Below are 20,756 nucleotides of genomic sequence, written 5' to 3'. Positions count from 1 at the left end.
ACAAGCTTCATTATTTTTACTCTGTCATTTAGGTTAGTTATTGTGGAGTAACTTTAATGTTGTTGATCCATCCTCAGTTTTCTAATATCACAACTCTGTAACTGTTTTAAAATCACCATTGGCCTCATGGAATCTCTGAGCTGTTTCCTTCCTCTCCAGCAACTGAGTTAGGAAGAATGCCTGTATCTGTGTAGCCACTGGGTGTATTGATACAATATGCAAAGTGTAATTAATAACTTTACCATGCTCAAAGGGATATTAAGTGTTCTGCCTATTTTTACATATCTACCAATCTGTGCCCTTCTTTTTGAGGCATTAAAAAATCTCCCTGGTCTTTGTGGTTGAATGTGCTTGAAACACAACACTCGATTGAGGGTCCTTACAGGGGGTCCTGTATGCGTGGGGTACAGAGATGGCGTATCCATTTTTAAAAAGCATGTTACCAACAGTTATTGAACACCAAATGAGTCAATTAACTTATTATGAAACCAGACAACTGGTCCCTATGGCCAGGCTGTGCTCATTGTGTCTGTACATAGTGTTTTCCTCAGTTTTCTATCCATTACAGTGGTTAGATAATCTGCCACCATGTCTGTTTAGAGCCAAATAGCATTGACATTTACTTTACTGGTTTACTGGTTTCTCCAATTGGTGATGCATTTTTTATTTTGATTTGTAATCATTTGGTTGGGTCAGATTTTCTGAGTGCTTTCTTGAGGCTTTGTTTGGTTGGACCAGCTGCTGAGGGGACTCTTCTCTATGGTCACCTCTTGCAGTCGAGGGCTTTGTATGTAGGGGGTCACTTGTTTTTAAATGATTATAGCATTTGTTGGCTATTTTTGGGATATTGAGAAGAAGAGGGAATTGACCTAATTCGGCTCTGCATGCATTGATTGGAGTTTTTCTCTGTACTCTGAGGATGCTCTTACAAAATTCTGTATGCAGCGTTTCAATTGGGTGTTTGTACAATTGGTAAAATTCTTGTTTTGTAAGCGGACCCACATTTCGCTGCCATATCGTGCCATTTGTTATATTATTGATTTGAATATTTTGAGCCAGATCCTAATTGGTATGTCTAATTTAATATATATTTTAATGGCATAGAAAGCCCTCCTTGCTTTGTCTCTCAGTTCATTCATGGACAGGTTGGAGTTCAAGGTGGAGCTCATTTTTAGTACCAAATATGTGTGTGTGTGTGTGTGTGTGTTCTATATGAGTAGAGCCCAGTAAAAATGGGTATTGATTGAGGGACCTTACAGATAATTGTATCTGTGGGGTACAGAGATGGGGTAGCCATTAAACAAGTCATGTTAACTACTATTATTACCAAATTAGTCTATCCAACTTATTATGTGATTTGTTTAGCACATTTTTACTCCTGAACTTACTTAGGCTTGCCATAACAAAGGGTTGAATACTTATTGACTAAAGACATTTCAGCTTTAAATGTTTTATTTATTTATTATTTTTTTAAATACCACTTTGACATTATGGGGTATTGTGTGTAGATCAGTGAAACAAAATCTACATTTTAACAATTTAAAATTCAGGCTGTAACAAAACAAAATGTGAAATAAGTCAAGGCGTATAAATGCTTTCTGAATGCTCTCTGTACCTATAATTAAAGGTACAAAGGAAGTACCGTACAGGGTACTACCCCTGTGACAGGCGTTTATACCCCTTTAGGAACAAATCTAAACGTTTTTTCTAAGTGTGCCACACTTTAAAATAATAACAACTCCACTGGACACACTGTCCCTATTCTCAAACTATACAAAGCCTAGCGCTTGACCCATGTGAGTGCCGTGCTCTAGCACATTGTCTCCTCACTCTGTGGTCGAGCCATGATGCCAGTACTCACGTCTGCATTTTTTGCAGCAGGTGCCCACCACATGCACGGGAAGAGAGTCCTCTGAGCAGTTGGCAGGGGGACAGAATATCCTGCGACACTCCACCACTCCATTCTGAAGAGACAAAAGATTACCCTAAAACAAACAGATAGCAATTACAGAGCTCTAACATCCCAGTGTGTGCCCGTGTCTTTGGCACTGCCAACAAGATGAGTGTAAAACAGACAGATAAAAACATACTGCATTCAAAACTCATGTCCTTATTTATCAGTCCTCATCTGTCAGGAAGTCATGGTGGGCTCATCTCTCTCATGGTGGTTCTCTCTCTCTCTCTCTCTCTCTCTCTCTCTCTCTCTCTCTCTCTCTCTCTCTCTCTCTCTGGTCTCTCTCTCTCTCTCTCTCTCTCTCTCTCTCTCTCTCTCTCTCTCTCTCTCTCTCTCAATGATGGTCAAAGACAGGAATATACCAGACTGTTTGTAATTAAGCAATAATAATGATAGTGATACTCATAAAAAATAGCAATTATAACAAATAATAAGAAGAACAATAATGAGTGGCTGTCCCTCAGGTTGTGGCAGGAGGCCACACATTTGGCTGCTAAAACACAGCATTTTGTTTTTTCACCAAGTATGTATTTAAGTTTGTGTTCATCATTAAAGTTATCTAAATCTTCAAATTGTGGTATAATTTTGGCAAATAATGAATTTCTTATGTCAAAATATCTGTCACAGTTTCAAAGAAAATTCAGCTCTGTCTCGTCATGGGGGCTGTCACGTCCTTGATTACCTGCCCTATATATGTCACTCCCCTTGGTTCCTTCCCCGGGTGTCATTGTTTCGGTTTCTGGTTCGTGTTACTTGTTTTGGATCATGTTGCGTTTTTTTATTAAAACACTCACTCCCTGAACTTGCTTCCTTACTCTCCGCACACGTTGTTACAAGGGCAGAATGAGCACAGCCTGTCCTCTCTGGGCAGCCAGGTTTGCCTAGGACAACCGGTCTCTATGGCCAGGCTGTGCTCACTGAGTCTGTACATAGTTAGTGTTTTTCTCAGTTTTCAATCTGTTACAGTGGTCAGATAGTCTGTCACCGTGTACAGTCTGTTTAGAGCCAAATAGAATTGAAGTTTACTTAGATTTCTTGTGGTTTCTCCAATAGGTGATATATCTGATCCTCCCCCAAATCCACAAAAGTGGAAACAAATTTGACAATAACTACCGTGGTATATGCATCAACAGCAACCTTGGGAAAATCATCTGCATTATCATTAACAGCAGACTCCTACATTTCCTCAGCAAAAACAATGTTCTGAGCAAATGTTAAATTGGCTTTTTACCAAATTTTTACTAAATGGATTGACAGCAGTGTTGGGGTAAAATTTTCAACATTATAAAATCCATGTACACAAACAGCAAGTGTTCAGTAAAAATATGATAAAAAAAACATAGATTTCCTTCCTCAGGGCCAGGGGGTGAGAGGGGGATGCAGCTTGAGCCCCACCCTCTTCAACATTTATATCAATGAACTGGTGAGAGCACAAGAACAGTCTGCAGAACCCGGCCTCACCTTACTAGAGTCTAAAGTTAAATGTTTACTGTTTGCACATGGTCTGGTGCTTCTGTCCCCAAGAGGGCCTGCAGCATTAACTAAATCTTCTGCCAGACGTTGGCCCAGACAGTTAATCTCAGTAAGACAAAAATAATGGTTTAAAAAAATTTGACATCCCAAATAGGATCTTGCTAAAAATATCAAAATACCAAAAATGCACAACATGTGACAAACACCTGCAAGAAGTGATTCTCAAACCTTCCATAACAAAGCCCTCACCTACAGAGAGATTAACCTGGAGAAGAGTACCCTCTGCCAGCTGGTATGCTCACAAACTGGCCCCACGACAGCAACACAATTAGACCCAACCAAATCATGAGAAAACAAAAAGATAATTACTTGGTACATTGGAAAGCATCAACAAAAAAACAGAGTACACACACAGAGAAAGAGACAGAGAGAGAGAGATAGAGTTTGAAATAATCCCACAACACAATAAAAACACAACACTACAAAACCATCGTTACACATCAATTAAAAACACAGCACCAAATCCTCCTCCACAGTAACTGCACACAACAGACTCTGAATACCCCATATACTCATAAACAGATCAATATTGTTAACCAGTTTGTAAATGGCAAACTCAACCAGCAGTCTCACTGCCAACACTCCCTCCAGCATTCCCACCACATCCACAGACCCCTGTCCCTGAATACTGTTCTTTCGCGTTTTCCATATTGCTAACTTAGCTGCCCCTAACACAAAATTAAGCAAAATAACTACACCCCTTCGACTAAACCTGTACTTTAGCCCAAATATAAACAGCTGGGGAGAGAAAACCTCTACCAAACGCCGAGAACAAAGAAGTGATCAGGTCAATCATCCCAACCAACCTGGAACACTGTATAAACAGATGTGCCAGAGTTTCAGACTCAACGATCTGCTCCTGCTCCGCATCAGATGACCCAGCTTAGTACACCCCACACCTACAGGCATGAACGTAGGCTGCCTGAACCCAGAGTACGGGACTGGATGGCAGTGTTGTAAAAAAGAGGTTCTTCAACAAGCCACATCCCTGGTGGCGTGCCGGCCTTACGGGACTTGACAAGAACTCTCCAAGCCTGCATAACAGACTTGTAGTAAAACGCCAAATGGATCTACCTCCTGGTCCTCTCCCCCTGTCTTACCCACCAAGGGTAGAGACATAGATGACCTCGCCTACTGAAATACCTGATTGGGCAAAGCCACCAGAAGACGACTCAACCAACTACTGAACCTGACTGGTGTCAGGAAGAATCACCCTCTGCCTCAAGTGACACCTCTGAATGGGAACAGCTGATAGACTCATTGCTGATAGAGTAAGGGCACTGTCATATACAGAGGCCCATATGTGCACTGTAAGAAAAGTAATTCCTCATTGTTGCTCGAGTAATAGGCTCTGTCATAACCAGAGGCCCATATATGCACTGTAAGAAAAGTATTTCCTGTTGTAAGATATGTCATCACCCTCTCTGCTCTGACGGAATGGGAGGAGCAGCGGATTGAGTGCAGAGAATCAAAAGGTATATAAAGAGACATTTGCCATTACTTTGGCGCTGACTTCTTGAATTCTGAATTCATTTGGACAACCATTTGACTTCGGGTAATTGCCACCTGACTCAAATTACTTTAAGATTCTAACTTGTTGGATCTGAGAAGGGTCTCTCCGATATACCGTTCAACTATTGAACAGCTGTTCTCTCGCCTGTGGCCTTGGTGCTTGTATACTGATGCAAATTATACCCAGAGCCAGTCTTTGAAACTGCAACTCTCGGTTGAGCTCAGTACCTCGCCCTAGTTGCATGGCACGGACGCTGCGGTAGTTCAACGGGACTGAGAGTCACTCTCGTCCTTAAGTTGATCTCCTGTTAATACCTACAGTTATCTGAATTGACCCTGTCGCCCGCGGCCTTGGTGCTTGTATACTGATGCAAATTAGACCCAGAGCCAGTCTTTGAAACTGCAACTCTCGGTTGAGCTCAGTACCTCGCCCTAGTTGTGTGGCACAGACTCTTCGATATTCCAGTGGGGCAGAGAATCACCAGCGGGTTCTCTCATCCAGTCCAAACTTGAATCTCTCAATTTAGTAAACCGCCGACTTCAAGTCAACCTCTCAGCCAGTAGAGGGGAGTCGCTACTAACTAAATTCTAAAAGAACTCTGACCAATTGAAACTCTGCTCCTGATCTCGTGGGTCTCCTCGTCATCTCTCAAAGGTAATTAAATAACTATTATAAGCATTTAATATAGAGATAAGTGTTATCATTGTACCAGGCATTTTATAGAGCATTAAGGCATTTGCATGTTTTTGATTAACGCTGTGTGTGACCGAGTAACAAATTGTGTATTTTGAAGTGTGTTTGATTGTAAAAGACAAAAACAGAGTGTTTTCAAAAATAAACGGCAGTCTTATTTTTTCTCGAGTAAAAGGTTCTCTCAAAGACAGTTAACGGCACGGGAGATAACAACTCTGACACTCCCCGCTTACCGGGACACTGGAAACGGGGATCAATGCTCTATGACAGAATGAGTTACCATTAAAAGACAAGGAGGAAGGAGTGTCCAGTAGTGATTCATTTAATTGTCTTATCGATCTATCTAAGTTTTATTTCCCAAGCGATACATAGCCGACGGGCAGAGTAGTGAGACTAAGTTGACTAAAGGTCTTCACACTTCAAACTAGATACATCACAGAGGTGAAACACCCAACCACAGGGAAATCATATAGAGACTGGTAGGACTAGTGCTTAATAACAACTCAAGGACCAATTAGTGGTGAAGCAAAGAGTCTAGAGGATAAAGGTGGGGTTCACACATCCCAGCTAGAGCTAGACCGTTGAGAGTGACAAGGCAAAAGACCTCTCTACGCGGACAACGCTTCGATATAGAAAGAGAGGCAGGGCTACGCGAGCGGTCCTGGTTATACCGAGATAACCTGAAGTATCTATAGTGACGCTAACCACCTCTAGCACCCCGCTGCCGGCCAAGGGGCGGGGCTGAAGGTTTTGTATCGTGACAGACTCATAAAATGGAGTGAGGCTAGACAAATCACCCCCCTCCAGCTTTAAGAGGTAAAGGTGCTTGTCTAAACCCAAACAGCCCACTCTCCTCATCAATGTGTTGGCTGTGTCAACCCAGCTAGAACCGTCACTGTACAACAGTCTCTGGGCTGCTTTGAAGCTGGAAAGCCATGATCCTGGAAGAAATGTCCACCAGGCCTTGCCCACCCTTGTGCAGTGGCAGGTACAGGGCTGCAGCATTAATCCAGTGTTGTCCAGACCAGAAGAAATTGACAAGGGTCCTCTGAAGCTCTTGTATCAGGTGGCTGTAAAATCATTAGTCTCCCACAGGGTAGAGGCAGCAAGATTATTAGCTACCAGTACCCTTCCCCTATAAGACAGCTGGGGTAGCACCCATTTCCACCTTGACAGTCTGGCACACACTTTCTCCACTACACCCTCCCAGTTCTTTTTCTGAAATACATCAGGGCCTAGAAAAAAAAGTCTTCATCCCATCTCTGCCCCACTGAAGCCACCCTGGTAACCGTGGAGCGGACCCCGTCTGAATAAAACTGTCACATCAAATGCATACGCAGACAGTGCTATCATGGGACCTTTCATTACTCCTGGCACAGAGAAACCAGTAAGCCTCACTCCTAAAAAACAAAGCAGGGATGGGGATGGGGCAACTCAAACCACCCCCACCTTCACCACACATGAGGCCCCAGCATACAGTAAACTCATCCAAGACAAGAACACATCCCCAAACCCAAAGGCTTTCATTGTTTTGAACAAGTACTGGTGATCCACACAATCAAAGGTCTTCTCCTGATCCAAAGAAAGGAAACCCACATTTACATCAGACAGTTTACAAATATTTAAAACCTCTCTTATTAGAAACAAGTTATCAACAATACAGCGGTCAGGTACACAGTAAAACTGGTCCTTGTGGACCAACAGCCCCAGATACTCTTTCAACCTGTTTGAAATACATTTAGATACAATGTTATATTCTGCGCACAGCAATGCAACAGGTCACCAATTTTTTATAAGAGCCAAATCTCCCATTTTTTGCAACAATGAAAGCACCACACATTGACAGGATACAGGAAGAGAACCCTCATGAAAATATTCACAAACCACTTCATAAAATTCCTCCCAAATAGACCTCCAAAAGTCCTTATAGAACTAAGATGGTAAACCATCGATTCCAGGCGCTCGGCCTGTTGAGAGCTGCATTACTGCTGTGGACAGCTCCTGCAGAGTAATGTTAGAGTCCAAAGCAACTCTCTGCTCAGGGCCCAATTGAGGAAGTCCATTTAACAACGGTTCAGTACACAGAGAATCACAATCCTCCGCCTTATAGCGGGCAGAGTAAAAATCCACGGCATGTTGGCACATTTCACTGTCATCCGTGGTCACCTTCCCATCAGGGAGATGAAGGCAAACCATCTGTTAACGTTGCAATGTCGACTGTCCTAGGTTTAATAGAAAAGCGCTAGGAGCATCCATATCCTTGAGGGTAGAAAAACGAGACCTAATCAAGGCACCATTCGCTCTTTCATGTAGAAATGACCTCAGTTCATGTCTCTTGTCCTGTAAGTTCATAACTAGTCCAGGGTCATTCTGAGTGAGCAACTTCAATTCAATAGATTTGATATCCTGTTCAAGGGCCCTGATAGTCTCTTTAACTTCAATACGAGACAGGGCAGTATACTGTTGACAAAACAATCGTATTTGGGCCTTCCCAACCTCCCACCATTGTCTCAAGGCCTCAAAATTGCCTTTTGTAACCCTCCATTTTTTCCAAAACAACAAAAACCTTTCTCAAAACATGACATCATGTAACAACTTAACATTAAAATACCAGTGGACAGGACAAGTGAATATCAACAGTAACAATATAGTGATCAGAGAAACCCTCAGGAGTAATTTCATTACCAACCCTACTACAGTATTGCTTAGAGACATAAAACCTGTCTAACCTTGCTGCACTGACACAACCTTCATTAACTTTTAGCCATGTGTACTGCTAACTCTTGCATTCCTTACTCTCCACACATCAGAAAGCTCAACCTCAGTTAATAAACCAGCAGGTGAGGTTCTTCAGCAGTCTGATCAACAGTAACATCCACTGTACAGTTCCACACACCCCTCTTGGTCACACTGTCTTAAGGTTTCCTGTATTTGATCAAATACAGCAATACACTCTGTACCCTCATATTTTTATTTTTTTTAACCTTTATTTAACTAGGCAAGTCAGTTAAGAACAAATTCTTATTTTCAATGACGGCCTAGGAACAGTGGGTTAACTGCCTGTTCAGGGGCAGAACGACAGATTTGTACCTTGTCAGCTCAGGGGGTTTGAACTTGCAACCTTCCGGTTACTAGTCCAACGCTCTAACCACTAGGCTACCCTGCCGCCCATTAAGAGCATAAACATTTTTTTTTAAAACATAAAACCCAAAACATCCGCCTTGACCAATAAAACCCAACCCTTGACAATCTCTGTTGTAGATACCACAGTCACCCCTAAGCCTGAGGAAAACAAGATTGTCATGGTACTGAAATTAGTACCATGACTGAGTATATGCTGCCCCTCCCACCACATACCCCAGTCAACATCATTAGACCCATCACTGTGTCTCCTGTAGAAAAACTACATTAAGCCTTTTCTGTTTCATTATTTCTAATACCCAAGCCCTCTTATTCCTGTCCCTTCCCCATTAATATTGAGAGAACATACCATTAGTACCTCCATATGGAAAAGCAGAAGAAACCACAGAGAAACCAAAAAGAAAAAAGACACCCTATGAGGCATGATCATCATCATTGTTACATTTTCTCTTAACCTGACCACATTTCCCACTACCTTTTGCTGCTGTGACAGCTGAAACAAATTTCCTCAAGCAAAAACACTTCTTCTCACTCAACTGGTCTAACCCCACGGTCTTCTGTAACATCACAGCTGACCTCACAAAAAAATGTATATAAAAAAAATCTGCCAATTTGACAGATTTCCCAAAAGTCTGATCCACGAACCCATTTACCTCCTCTTGATTGTAAATTGAGTCGTCACCAGCTGCTATCTTATCAATAGAGATATCCATATCCTTCTCCCGATCCTCCTCAATGGAGGCCACAGACCCCTGACTCCCTTCTACCAAATCCCTCTCAACAGTCCCCACTTGCACCCCATCACTTGTACCAGGCATCTCCTCCCCTACCTGAGTATCTAGCCCCACCTGAACCCCCTCCTGTACCCCATTACTCATAGTGGGCATCTCCACTACCTGGAAGATTAGCTCCACATGACCCCCCCCCCCCTGTACCCCAGCACTCATACTGGGCACCTCCTCATTAGTCTGAGGAAATGGCTCTTCAGATCCATCCTTACCTTCAACAACGATATTTTTCTGCTGCATAACATTTCCCCCTGGTACCAGTTGCTACTCTGTGCCCTCAACATAGACAACTTGTTCCTCAGCAACAAGTGCTTGTATGCTAAAAAAATATTATCGCTAGAAAACACCCACCGCTTTTAAAACCTTTAAATCAGTGGGCCCAGGTATAGCAGAACCACCTGCATCTTCCCAAAATCTGTCTTCTCCCTTTTCGGACAAGCATGTCGCTTATGGCCAACATCACCACACTCAAAACACTGTTGACTACCCGTACTAGCATGAGCCATATACAGTCTGTTGTCACACCTGACTTTAAACAATAACTCTAAAGTCTGCTCCGGTGAGTCCAAAAACATAAACACCTGTCGCCGAAATGACATTTCCAGTTTCAACAGTGCTTGTGTTTCTGTTTGTTCTCAAAATTGGACAATCTTAAACATGAAAGCTTGATTATGAACTTCCCAAACCGCAATAACTCATGCTCCATTAGCTCATTGGGAACCACTTCAATTTTGACTACATTTTTAGAAATCATTACCCTTGTTGAGGAGAAAAAAGTGGAAAACGAACGCTAATTTGAATAAACATTCCTTTAATGAAGAATAACGGTCAACCATTTAATGTATTCATTTTGGCACTCTTCGATTTAAGAAAAAACACCACCGCTTTATAATAAGCAACATTCTCGTATCCTACCTTCCCTCCTACGGCAACCAGAAACTCCTCCACAGTGACAGTAGCTTCAGCAACACACCTAAAACCGTGCCAAAGTGACAGGGACGGCGTCCCAGTGTGGGTCGTTAAACAATATACTTAATTCTACCACAACAACTACATTTAAAAAATGAGAGTGAGAGAGAGAGCGAGCGTGAGAGAGCCTGTTCTCCATATTAGGTTATATCCTATTTTAGTATATTACATTGTCTAATTATATCATATTCCATTGTCCTTGTTGTGGACACAATTAAGCCCATTAGCTTTGGGAGGAAATAGAGAAAGAATATTTTTGGGGTCTTCCTTTGACACTGTCCAGTATATACATGACCGGTCAAAAGTTTTAGAACACCTACTCATTTGTTTAAAAATAAAGTTTTACTATTTTCAACATTGTAGAATAATAGTGAACTTATCAAAAGCTTTTAAATAACACATATGGAATCATGTATTAACCACAAATAGTGTTAAACAAATCTAAATATATTTTATACTTGAGATTCTTCAAATAGCCACCCTTTTCCTTGATGACAGCTTTGCACACTCTTGGCATTTTCTCAACCAGCTTCATGAGGTAGTCAACTGGAATGCATTTCAATTAACAGGTGTTCCTTCTTAAAAGTTAATTTATGGAATTCCTTTCCTTCTTAAAACCTTTTGTGACTAGGGGGCAGTATTTTCATTTTTGGAAAAATAACGTACCCTAAATAAACAAGATATTTTGTTAGGACAAGATGTGAGAATATGCATAAAATTGACAGCTTAGGATAGAAAACAAAGTTTCCAAAACTGGAAAAATATTGTCTGTGAGTATAATAGAACTGATATTGCAGCCGAAAGCCTGAGAAAAATCTAATCCGGAAGTGCCTTGTGCTTTGAAAGCTCTGTGTTCCAATGCGTCCCTATTGAGCAGTGAATGAGCTATCAACCAGATTACTTTTCTCCGTATTCCCCAAGGTGTCTACAGCGTTGTGACGTAGTTTTACGCATATATGTTGAAGAATACCCGTAAGCGGCTACTCTCGCGTAAAATACAGAGGTAGCCATTATTCCAATCGGTCCTACTGAAAAACAAATTGTCCCGGTGGATATATTATCGAATAGATATTTGAAAAACACCTTCAAGATTGATTATAAACAACGTTTTGCCATGTTTCTGTCAATATTATGGAGCTAATTTGGAATATTTTTCACAGTTTTCGTGACCGTAATTTCCGGTCGATTTCTCAGCCAAACGTGAAGAACAAACGTAGCTATTTCGCCTACAAAAATAATATTTTGAGAAAAAATGAACATTGGCTATCGAACTGGGAGTCTCGTGAGTGAAAACATCTGAAGCTCATCAAAGGTAAACGATTTAATTTGATTGTTTTTCTAATTTCCGTGACCATGTTACCTGCTGCTAGCTGGACAAAATGCTATGCTAGGCTATCGATAAACTTACACAAATGCTTCTCTAGCTTTGGCTGTAAGGCATATTTTGAAAATCTGAGATGACAGGGTGATTAACAAATGGCTAAGCTGTGTCTCAATATATTTCACTTGTGATTTTCATGAATAAGAATATTTTCTAGTAATATTTATGTCTGTTGCGTTATTCTAATTAGTGTCAGATGATGACAACGGTCCCCTTCACGGGATGGGGTGTCACTAGAGGTTAATGCATTGGAGCTAATCAGATCTGCTGTGACAAGGAAGGGGGGGGATAGCCCTATTTGGTAAAAGACCAGGTCCATATTATGGCAAGAACAGCTCAAATAAGCAAAGAGAAATGACAGTTCATCATTACTTTATGACAGAAAGGTCAGTCAATATGAACAATTTCAAGTTTCTTTGAAAGTTTCTTCAAGTGCAGATGCAAAAACCATCAAGCACTATGATGAAACTGCCTCTCATGAGGACCGCCACAATAATGGAAGACCCAGAGTTACATCTGCTGCAGATGGTAAGTTCATTAGAGTTACCAGCCTCAGAAATTGCAGCCCAAGTAAATGCTTCACAGAGTTGAAGTAATATACAGATCTCAACATCAACTGTTCAGAAGAGAATGTATTAATCAGGCCTTCATGGTTGAAATGCTGCATAAAAAACACTACTAAAGGACACAAATAAGAAGAAGAGACTTGCTTCGGCCAAGAAACATGATCAATGGACATTAGAACGGTGTAAATTGTGTCCTTTGGTCCGATGTCCAAATTTGAGATGTTTTCTTCCAACCGCCGTGTTTTTGTGAGACGCTGTGTAGGTGAACGGATGATCTCTGCATGTGTATTTCCATACCGTATAGCATGGAGGAAGAGGTGTTATGGTGTGGGGGTGCTTTGCTGGTGACACTGTGTGATTTACTTAGAATTCAAGGCACACTTAACCTGTCTAGGGTAGGGGGCAGCATTCGGAATTTTGGATGAAAAGCATGCCCAAATTAAACTGCCTGCTACTCGGGCCCAGAAGATATGATTTGCATATAACTGGTAGATGTGGATAGAAAACACTCTAACGTTTCCAAAACTGTTAAAATAGTGTATGTGAGTATAACAGAACTGATTTAGCAGGCAAAAACCTGAGAAACCCATTCAGGAAGTAGATTTTTGGGGTTTTGTAGTTTTCTATTCAATGCCATTACCGTAGCCATAGACTTAGGACATCAATTTGCTGTTCCTATGCCTTCCACTAGATGTCAACAGTCTTTAGACAATGTTTCAGGCTTGTATTCTTATAAATGAGGGAGTAAGACCAGTTTGAACGAGTGGACCCTATGTGACAGAATTTTTTCAGGCGCATAAGCATTTCTTGTTTACCTTTTATATTGACAACGTTATTGTCCGGTTGAAATATTATAGATCATTTAGGCTAAGAAACAACCTGAGGATTGAATATAAACATCATTTGACATGTTTCTATGAACTTTACGGAGACAATTTTGATTTTTTTGTCTGATTGTTTTGACTGAGTTTGAGCCTGTGGATTACTGAAGAAAACCCACTAACAAAACAGAGGTTTTTGGATATAAAGAGACTTCATCGAACAAAAGGAACATTTATTGAGTAAATGAATGTCTTCTGATTGCCACCATATGAAGATCATCAAAGGTAAGGGATTAATTTTATCTCTATTTCTGAGTTGTGTAACGCTTCTGCTTGGCTGGTACTGTTTCTAATAATTTGTCAACTGGGCTATGTTCTGGGCTAGGTATGTTCTGGGCTAGGTATGCTTTCACCGAAAAGCATTTTATAAATATGACACTGTGGTTGATTTAACAAGAAGTTAATCTTTAAACCTATGTAAAATATGTTTTGTTTTCTGAATTTTTATAATGAACATTTCTGTAATTGAATTTGGCGCTCTGCAACCTCACTGGATGTTGGCCAGATGGGACGCTAGTGTCCCACATACCCTAGAGAGGTTAACCAGCATGGCTACCACAGCATTCTGCAGCTATATGCTATCCCTTCTGGTTTGGGCTAAGTGGGACTATCATTTGTTTTCAACAAGACAATGACCCAACACACCTCCAGGCTGTGTAAGGGCTATTTTACCAAGAAGGACAGTGATGTAGTACAACATCAGATGCCCTGGACTCCACAAACCCCCAACCTCAACTAAATTGAGATGGTTTGGGATGAGTTGGACCGTAAAATCAGCAAATGTGGGAACTCCTTCAAGACGGTTGGAAAAGCATTCCAGGTGAAGCTGGTTGAGAGAATGCCAAGAGTGTGCAAAGTTGTCATCAAGGCAAAGGGTGGCTACTTTGAAAAATCTCGAATTATTTTTTGGTTATTTTGAAGAATGTCAAATATAAATTATATTATTATATATATCCATGAAAGTTCCTAGGTGATGTGGACACCAAGGTACTAGAAACTCTCGACATGCACCACTTCAGCCCTGTCGATGTTAATGGGGGCCTGTTGTCTTGCTCACATTGAGGGAGAGGTTTTTGTCCTGGCACCACACTGTCAGGTCTCTGACCTCCTCCTTATAGGCTTTGTTGTTGGTGATCAGGACTAACACTCTTGTGTCGTCAGCAAACTGTGTCGTCAGCAAACTTAATGATACTGTTAGAGTCATGCTTGGACACACAGTCATGGGTGAACAGGGAGCACAGGAGGGGACTAAGCACACACCCCTGAGGGAACCCAGTGTTGAGGATCAGCTTGACAGATGTGTTGTTGCCTACCCTTACCACGAATGGGCGGCCAGTCAGGAAGTCCAGGATCCAGTTGCAGAGGGAAGTGCCCAGTCCCAGGGTCCTTAGCTTTGTGATGAGCTTGGTGGGCACCATGATGTTGAACACTGAGCTTTAATCAAATAACATCATTCTCAAATATGAGTTCCTTTTGCCAAGGTGGGAAAGGGCAGTGTGGAGAGCGATTGAGATGGCATCATCTATGGATCTGTTGGGGCGATATGCGAATTGGAGTGGGTCTAGCGTTTCCGGGATGATGTGAGCCCTGACCAGCCTTTCAAAGCACTTCATGGCAACCAACGTGAGTGCTATGGGGCAGTAATCATTTAGGCTGGTTACCTTTGCTTTCTTGTTTGAAACATGTAGATATTACAGACTCGGTAAGGGAGAGATTGAAAATGTCAGTGAAGACACTTGCCAGTTGGTCAGCGCATGCTTTGAGTACATGTCCTGGTAAACCATCTGTCCCCATGACTTTGTGAATGTTTACTTGTTTAAAGGTCTTCCTCACATCGGCAATGGAGAGCGTGATCACACAGTTGTCCGGTAAAGTTGGTGCTCTCATGAATGCTTCAGTGTTTCTTGCCTTGAAGTGAGCAGAAAAGTCAATTATCCTCATTTGGTAGACACTGGGCAATACTGGGCAGATCGCGTCTGGGTTTCCCTTTGTAGTCCATAATAGTTTTCATTTCCTGCCACATCTGAAGAGCGTCAAATCTGGTGTAGTAGGATTATATCTTAGTCCTGTATTGACACTTTGCCTGTTTGATGGTTCGTCTGAGGGCATAGCGGGATTTCTTATAAGCGTCCGGATTAGTGTCCCGCTTCTTGAAAGCGGCAGCTCTAGCCTTTAGCTCAGTTCGGTTGTTTACCTGTAATCCATGGCTTCTTGTTGGGAAATGTACGTATGGTCACTGTGGGGGGGACGTCGTCGATGCACTTATTGATGAAGCCGGTAACTGAGGTGGTATACTACTCAATGCCATTGGATGAATCCCGGTGCATATTCTAGTCTGTGCTAGCAAAACAATCCTGTAGCGTAGCATCCTCGTCATCTGACCACTTCCGTATTGAACGAATCACTGGCACTTTATGCTTTCATTTTTGCTTGTAAGCAGGAATCAGGAGGATATAATTATGGTCAGATTTGCCAAATGGAGGGCATGGGAGAGTTTTGCATGCATCTGTGTGTGTGGAGTAAAGGTAGTATAGAGATTTCTTCCCCTTGGTTGCACATGTGACATGCTGGTAGAAATGAGGTAAAACTGATTTAAGTTTGCCTGCATTGAAGTCCCCGGGCCACTAGGAGCACCACTTCTGGATGAGCATTTATTTGTTAGCTTATGGCCTTATACAGCTCGTTGATTGCGGCCTTAGTTCCAGCATCGGTTTGTGGTGGGAAATAGACGGCTATGAATAATATGGATGAGAACTCTCTTGGCAGATAGTGTGGTCTACAGCTTATCATGAGTTATTCTACCTCAGGCGAGCAATACCTCGAGACTTCTTTAAAATTAGACATCGCACACCAGCAGTTATTGACAAATAGACACACACCCCCACCCCTTGTCTTGCCAGACGTAGCTGCTCTGTCCTGCCGATGCACTGAGAGGCCAGCCAGCTCTATATCCATTGCGTTGGAGTAATTTCTGTTCTGATATCCAGAAGCTCTTTTTGGTCATAAGAGATAGTAGCAGCAACATTATGTACAACATGAGTTACAAACAATGCGAAATAACAAACCAAATAGCACAGTTGGTTATTAGCCTGTAAAAAAGCAGCCATCCTCGCCGGCGCCGTTCTATGTTTTATAATGTTATCTATTGTTTATTGCCCCTCATTATCATTATTTGTATGTTTTTTATCTTGTGAATTGAACTGACATGAATATCCCAAAAACACACAAATTGACTAGTGTGAGGTGAAACTATTGACTTTTGTGAGGAGAAGATACAAAGTCATTGTATCTGTGTGATGGGGTGGGATACCCACCATGCAGACGCAGTTCCTGCAATTCTCTGGTTCCACCCACAGCTCTTTGTCTCTGTAGTCCACACCGTTGGCACTGCACGTCCTGTCACAGCGGCAGCCCTCCAGCTGGGTCAGCCTGGACTCTGCGTAGTTCAGCTGTAGACTCACACACAAGCACACAAAAATGCACACACACACACAGATACATACACATCATAGTCCATTTCAATATTGCAGCACCATAGTCCACTTCAACCAGCAAGAAGAGCAAGAGGACAAAAAATGCAAAAACAACTGGCTACACAGAGAAATGGACATTGGTGTGTGTTTAGCCCCCGGTGTTTCAGAATTAAATCCATTAATAATTTCTAGTTGTCCTACCTTTATTCTACACTCTACAAAATTCTGGGAGGTTTGGATGACCCAATTGCTGGGTTGCAGCCATTATGTCACTTAGTTGGGTTGTTTTCTTTAAAAATATTAAGGTTGGTGTCACGTTCTGACCTTTATTTTCTGTGTTTTGTGTTGAGTTAGTATGGTCAGGGCGTGAGTTGGGTGGGCAGTCTATGTTTGTTTGTCTAGGTTTTGGGAATTTCTATGTTTCGGCCTAGTATGGTTCTCAATCAGAGGCAGGTGTCATTAGTTGTCTCTGATTGAGAATCATAATTAGGTGGCCTGGGTTTCACTGTGTGTTTGTGGGTGATTGTTTCCTGTCTCTGTGTGTGCACCAGATAGGACTGTAATTTGAGTTTCACATTTCTTGTTTTGTTAGTTTGTTCATGTGTACCTGAAAGCATTAAAAAGTACCATGGAAAATTACCACGCCGCGTATTGGTCCTCTGATCCGTTTCGTGGAAGAAGAGGAGGAAACTCGTTACAGAATCACCCACCACAATCGGACCAAGCGGCGTGGTAAAGGACAGCGACGACAGCAGCAGCAGCATCAACAACAGAGGCCACCATCACAGGACTCCTGGACATGGGAGCAGATACTGAACGGAGAGGGACCCTGGGCACGGGCTGGGGAAAATCGCAGCCCCAAAGCAGAGCTGGAGGCAGCGAAAGCTGATCGGCGGCAATATGAGGAGCCAGCACGGCAGTGCGACAGGTACGAGAGGCAGCCCCAAATTTTTTTTTTTTGGGGGGCACACGAGGTGTGTGTACTAAGCCAGGTAGCAGACCTGAGCTCACTCGTGCTTATTATGAGCAGCGCATTACTGGTCAGGCACCGTGTTATGCGGTTGAGCGCACGGTGTCGCCAGTGCGTGTCCATAGCCCGGTGCGCTAAGCCCCCGAGAGTGCCATGCGAGTGTGGGCATTGAGCCAGGGCGTATGGTGCCTGCTCAGCGGGTCTGGTCGCCGGTACGCAGTCTTGGTCCAGGTTATCCTGCGCCGGCTCTGCGTGCTGTGTCTCCGGGCGCTGGGAGGGTGCAGTGCGTCCTCTGCCTGCGCTCCGCTCGTAAACTGTGGGAAGGGGAGAGGTGCGTGTAGTAAGCACTAGATCTCCCGTGCTTACCCACAGCCCGGTTCAACCTGTGCCTGCACTCTTGAGGGTCCGGGCTCGAGTAGTTGTCCAGCCTGGGGAAGTGGTGCCAAGGTTGCGCACCAGAGCTCCAGTGCTCCCCCACAGCCCGGTCTTTCAGGCTCCTCCTAACACCAAGCCTCCTGAAAGTCTCCCCAGCCTGGTAGTTCCTGTGGCAGCCCCACGCACCAGGCTGTCTCTCAGTCTCCTCCCTGCAGGTGCTCCCGCCTGTCCGGCGCCGCTGCCGGAGCGTTCCGCCTGTCCGGCGCCGCTGCCGGAGCCTCCCGCCTGTCCGGCGCCGCTGCCGGAGCCTCCCGCCTGTCCGGCGCCGCTGCCGGAGCCTCCCGCCTGTCCAGCGCCGCTGCCGGAGCCTCCCGCCTGTCCGGTGCCACTGCCGGAGCCTCCCGCCTGTCCGGCGCCGCTGCCGGAGCCTCCCGCCTGTCCGGCGCCGCTGCTGGAGCGTCCCGCCTGTCCGGCGCCGCTGCCTCCTGTAGCAGCTCCACGCACCAGGCTGTCTCTCTGTCTCCTCTCTGCAGGTGCTCCCGCCTGTCCGGCGCCACTGCCGGAGCCTCCCGCCTGTCCGGGCGCCGCTGCCGGAGCCTCCCGCCTGTCCGGGCGCCGCTGCCGGAGCCTCCCGCCTGTCCGGCGCCGCTGCCGGAGCCTCCCGCCTGTCCGGAGCCTCCCGCCTGTCCGGCGCCGCTGCCGGAGCCTCGCCTGTCCGGCGCCGCTGCCGGAGCCTCCGCCTGTCCGGCGCTGCTGCCGGAGCCTCCCGCCTGTCCGGCGCTGCTGCCGGAGCGTCCCCGCCTGTCCGGCGCCGCTGCTGGAGCGTCCCGCCTGTCTGGCGCCGCTGCCGGAGCGTTGTCTGGCGCCGCTGCCGGAGCGTCCCTCCTGTCCGGCGCCGCTGCCGGAGCCTCCGCCTGTCCGGCGCCGCTGCCGGAGCGTCCCGCCTGTCTGGCGCCGCTGCCGGAGCCCCTCAGCCCAGAGGCGCCAGAGCCCCTCAGCCCAGAGGCGCCAGAGCCCCTCAGCCCAGAGGCGCCAGAGCCCCTGTCCCTCTGTCCAGAGCCCTGTCCCTCTGTCCAGAGCCCCTGTCCCTCTGTCCAGAGCCCCTGCCCTCTGTCCCGAGCTGCCCCTCTGTCCAGTGGGGTCATTGAGAGGGGTTGCCATGGTGAGAAAGCCACGGAGGCAGAAAATAAGGCGGACAAAGACAAGGGTGAAGTGGGGTCCGCGTCCCGCGCCAGAACCGCCACCGCGGACAGACGCCCACCCAGACCCTCCCCTATAGGTCAAGGTTTTGCGGCCGGAGTCCGCACCTTTGGGGGGGGTACTGTCACGTTCTGACCTTTATTTTCTGTGTTTTGTGTTGAGTTAGTATGGTCAGGGCGTGAGTTGGGTGGGCAGTCTATGTTTGTTTGTCTAGGTTTTGGGAATTTCTATGTTTCGGCCTAGTATGGTTCTCAATCAGAGGCAGGTGTCATTAGTTGTCTCTGATTGAGAATCATACTTAGGTGGCCTGGGTTTCACTGTGTGTTTGTGGGTGATTGTTTCCTGTCTCTGTGTGTGCACCAGATAGGACTGTAATTTGAGTTTCACATTTCTTGTTTTGTTAGTTTGTTCATGTGTACCTGAAAGCATTAAAAAGTACCATGGAAAATTACCACGCCGCGTATTGGTCCTCTGATCCGTTCGCCTCTCTCTTCGGAAGAAGAGGAGGAAACTTCGTTACAGTTGGGTTGTTGATGCTGGGTTATTCATTCTGGTTTGCTTACACGTGTATGAGTTCTTTAAGAGCTTTTGCATTTTGTACCATTTTGTTACATTATGTAAAAATGAATGTTATTAATGTTATATTAAAAGATTATAATGTGCAAAAATATTGAAGGGAAATATTAATTTGCAGTGTACAAACGTAACGTGAACATTTTCTCTCACGGGTGGCAAAAAAACATGTTTCTGAAAGCCACGCCCATAATATGTCATGCCTCCTGAAAATAACCTGTGGAATACCTTAAAAAAAGACACAGCTGCTAGGTGAACTCAGCATGAAAAGTGAATACAAATCCAGCTGATAGCTAAATTAACACATGTTTGGGTAATACAAACAACCAAATATGTTGGGTTATTAACGCAAACCAACTGGCTTGGTTAAAATAACCCACTGTGTGCTCTGTTCAATATCTACCCAGGGCCAGCATTTTCTGTAGTGTACCCTCAGCATATAACTTACTAACACACAGTGCTTATGAAATAATGTGCTCCAATGATTTAGGCTAAGTCCCAAAAATGGGCCCTGGTCAAAGTACTGCACTAAAAAGGGAATATGGTATCATTTGGGACACAAGCACATATTTTGTATTTATTTATTAGGGATGCCCATTAGATGCGGCCAATGTAGCAGCTACTCTTCCTGGTTCCCAAACACATTAAGGCACTTACATTACACATTAAACAAAATATAAAACAGCACATCATATAACATTAATACACCATATACAACAATATTACATTGCACGTGTCTGTAGAGT

The 20,756-nt window shown here is 44.2% G+C and overlaps 1 protein-coding gene across 2 annotated transcripts in view; it reads right to left on the bottom strand.

Annotated features, from left to right (window-relative positions):
- The window catches only part of LOC118402851 (protein kinase C-binding protein NELL1-like), a 387,979-nt gene that overhangs the window by 179,662 nt on the left and 187,561 nt on the right, over positions 1 to 20,756 (bottom strand). For both annotated transcript variants that reach the window (XM_035801186.2, XM_052478791.1), the window contains exons 8-9: positions 16,734 to 16,868; positions 1,862 to 1,964 (exon numbers count right to left, since the gene is read on the bottom strand). In XM_035801186.2, the coding sequence (XP_035657079.2) occupies positions 1,862 to 1,964; positions 16,734 to 16,868 (238 nt within the window). The remainder of the gene's footprint in view (positions 1 to 1,861; positions 1,965 to 16,733; positions 16,869 to 20,756) is intronic.

The sequence above is a fragment of the Oncorhynchus keta genome, chromosome 2 (assembly GCF_023373465.1).
Source record: "Oncorhynchus keta strain PuntledgeMale-10-30-2019 chromosome 2, Oket_V2, whole genome shotgun sequence".
NCBI lineage: Eukaryota > Metazoa > Chordata > Actinopteri > Salmoniformes > Salmonidae > Oncorhynchus > Oncorhynchus keta.
The sequence above is the reverse complement of the archived record's forward strand: the minus strand, read 5'-3'. Positions and strand labels throughout refer to the sequence as shown.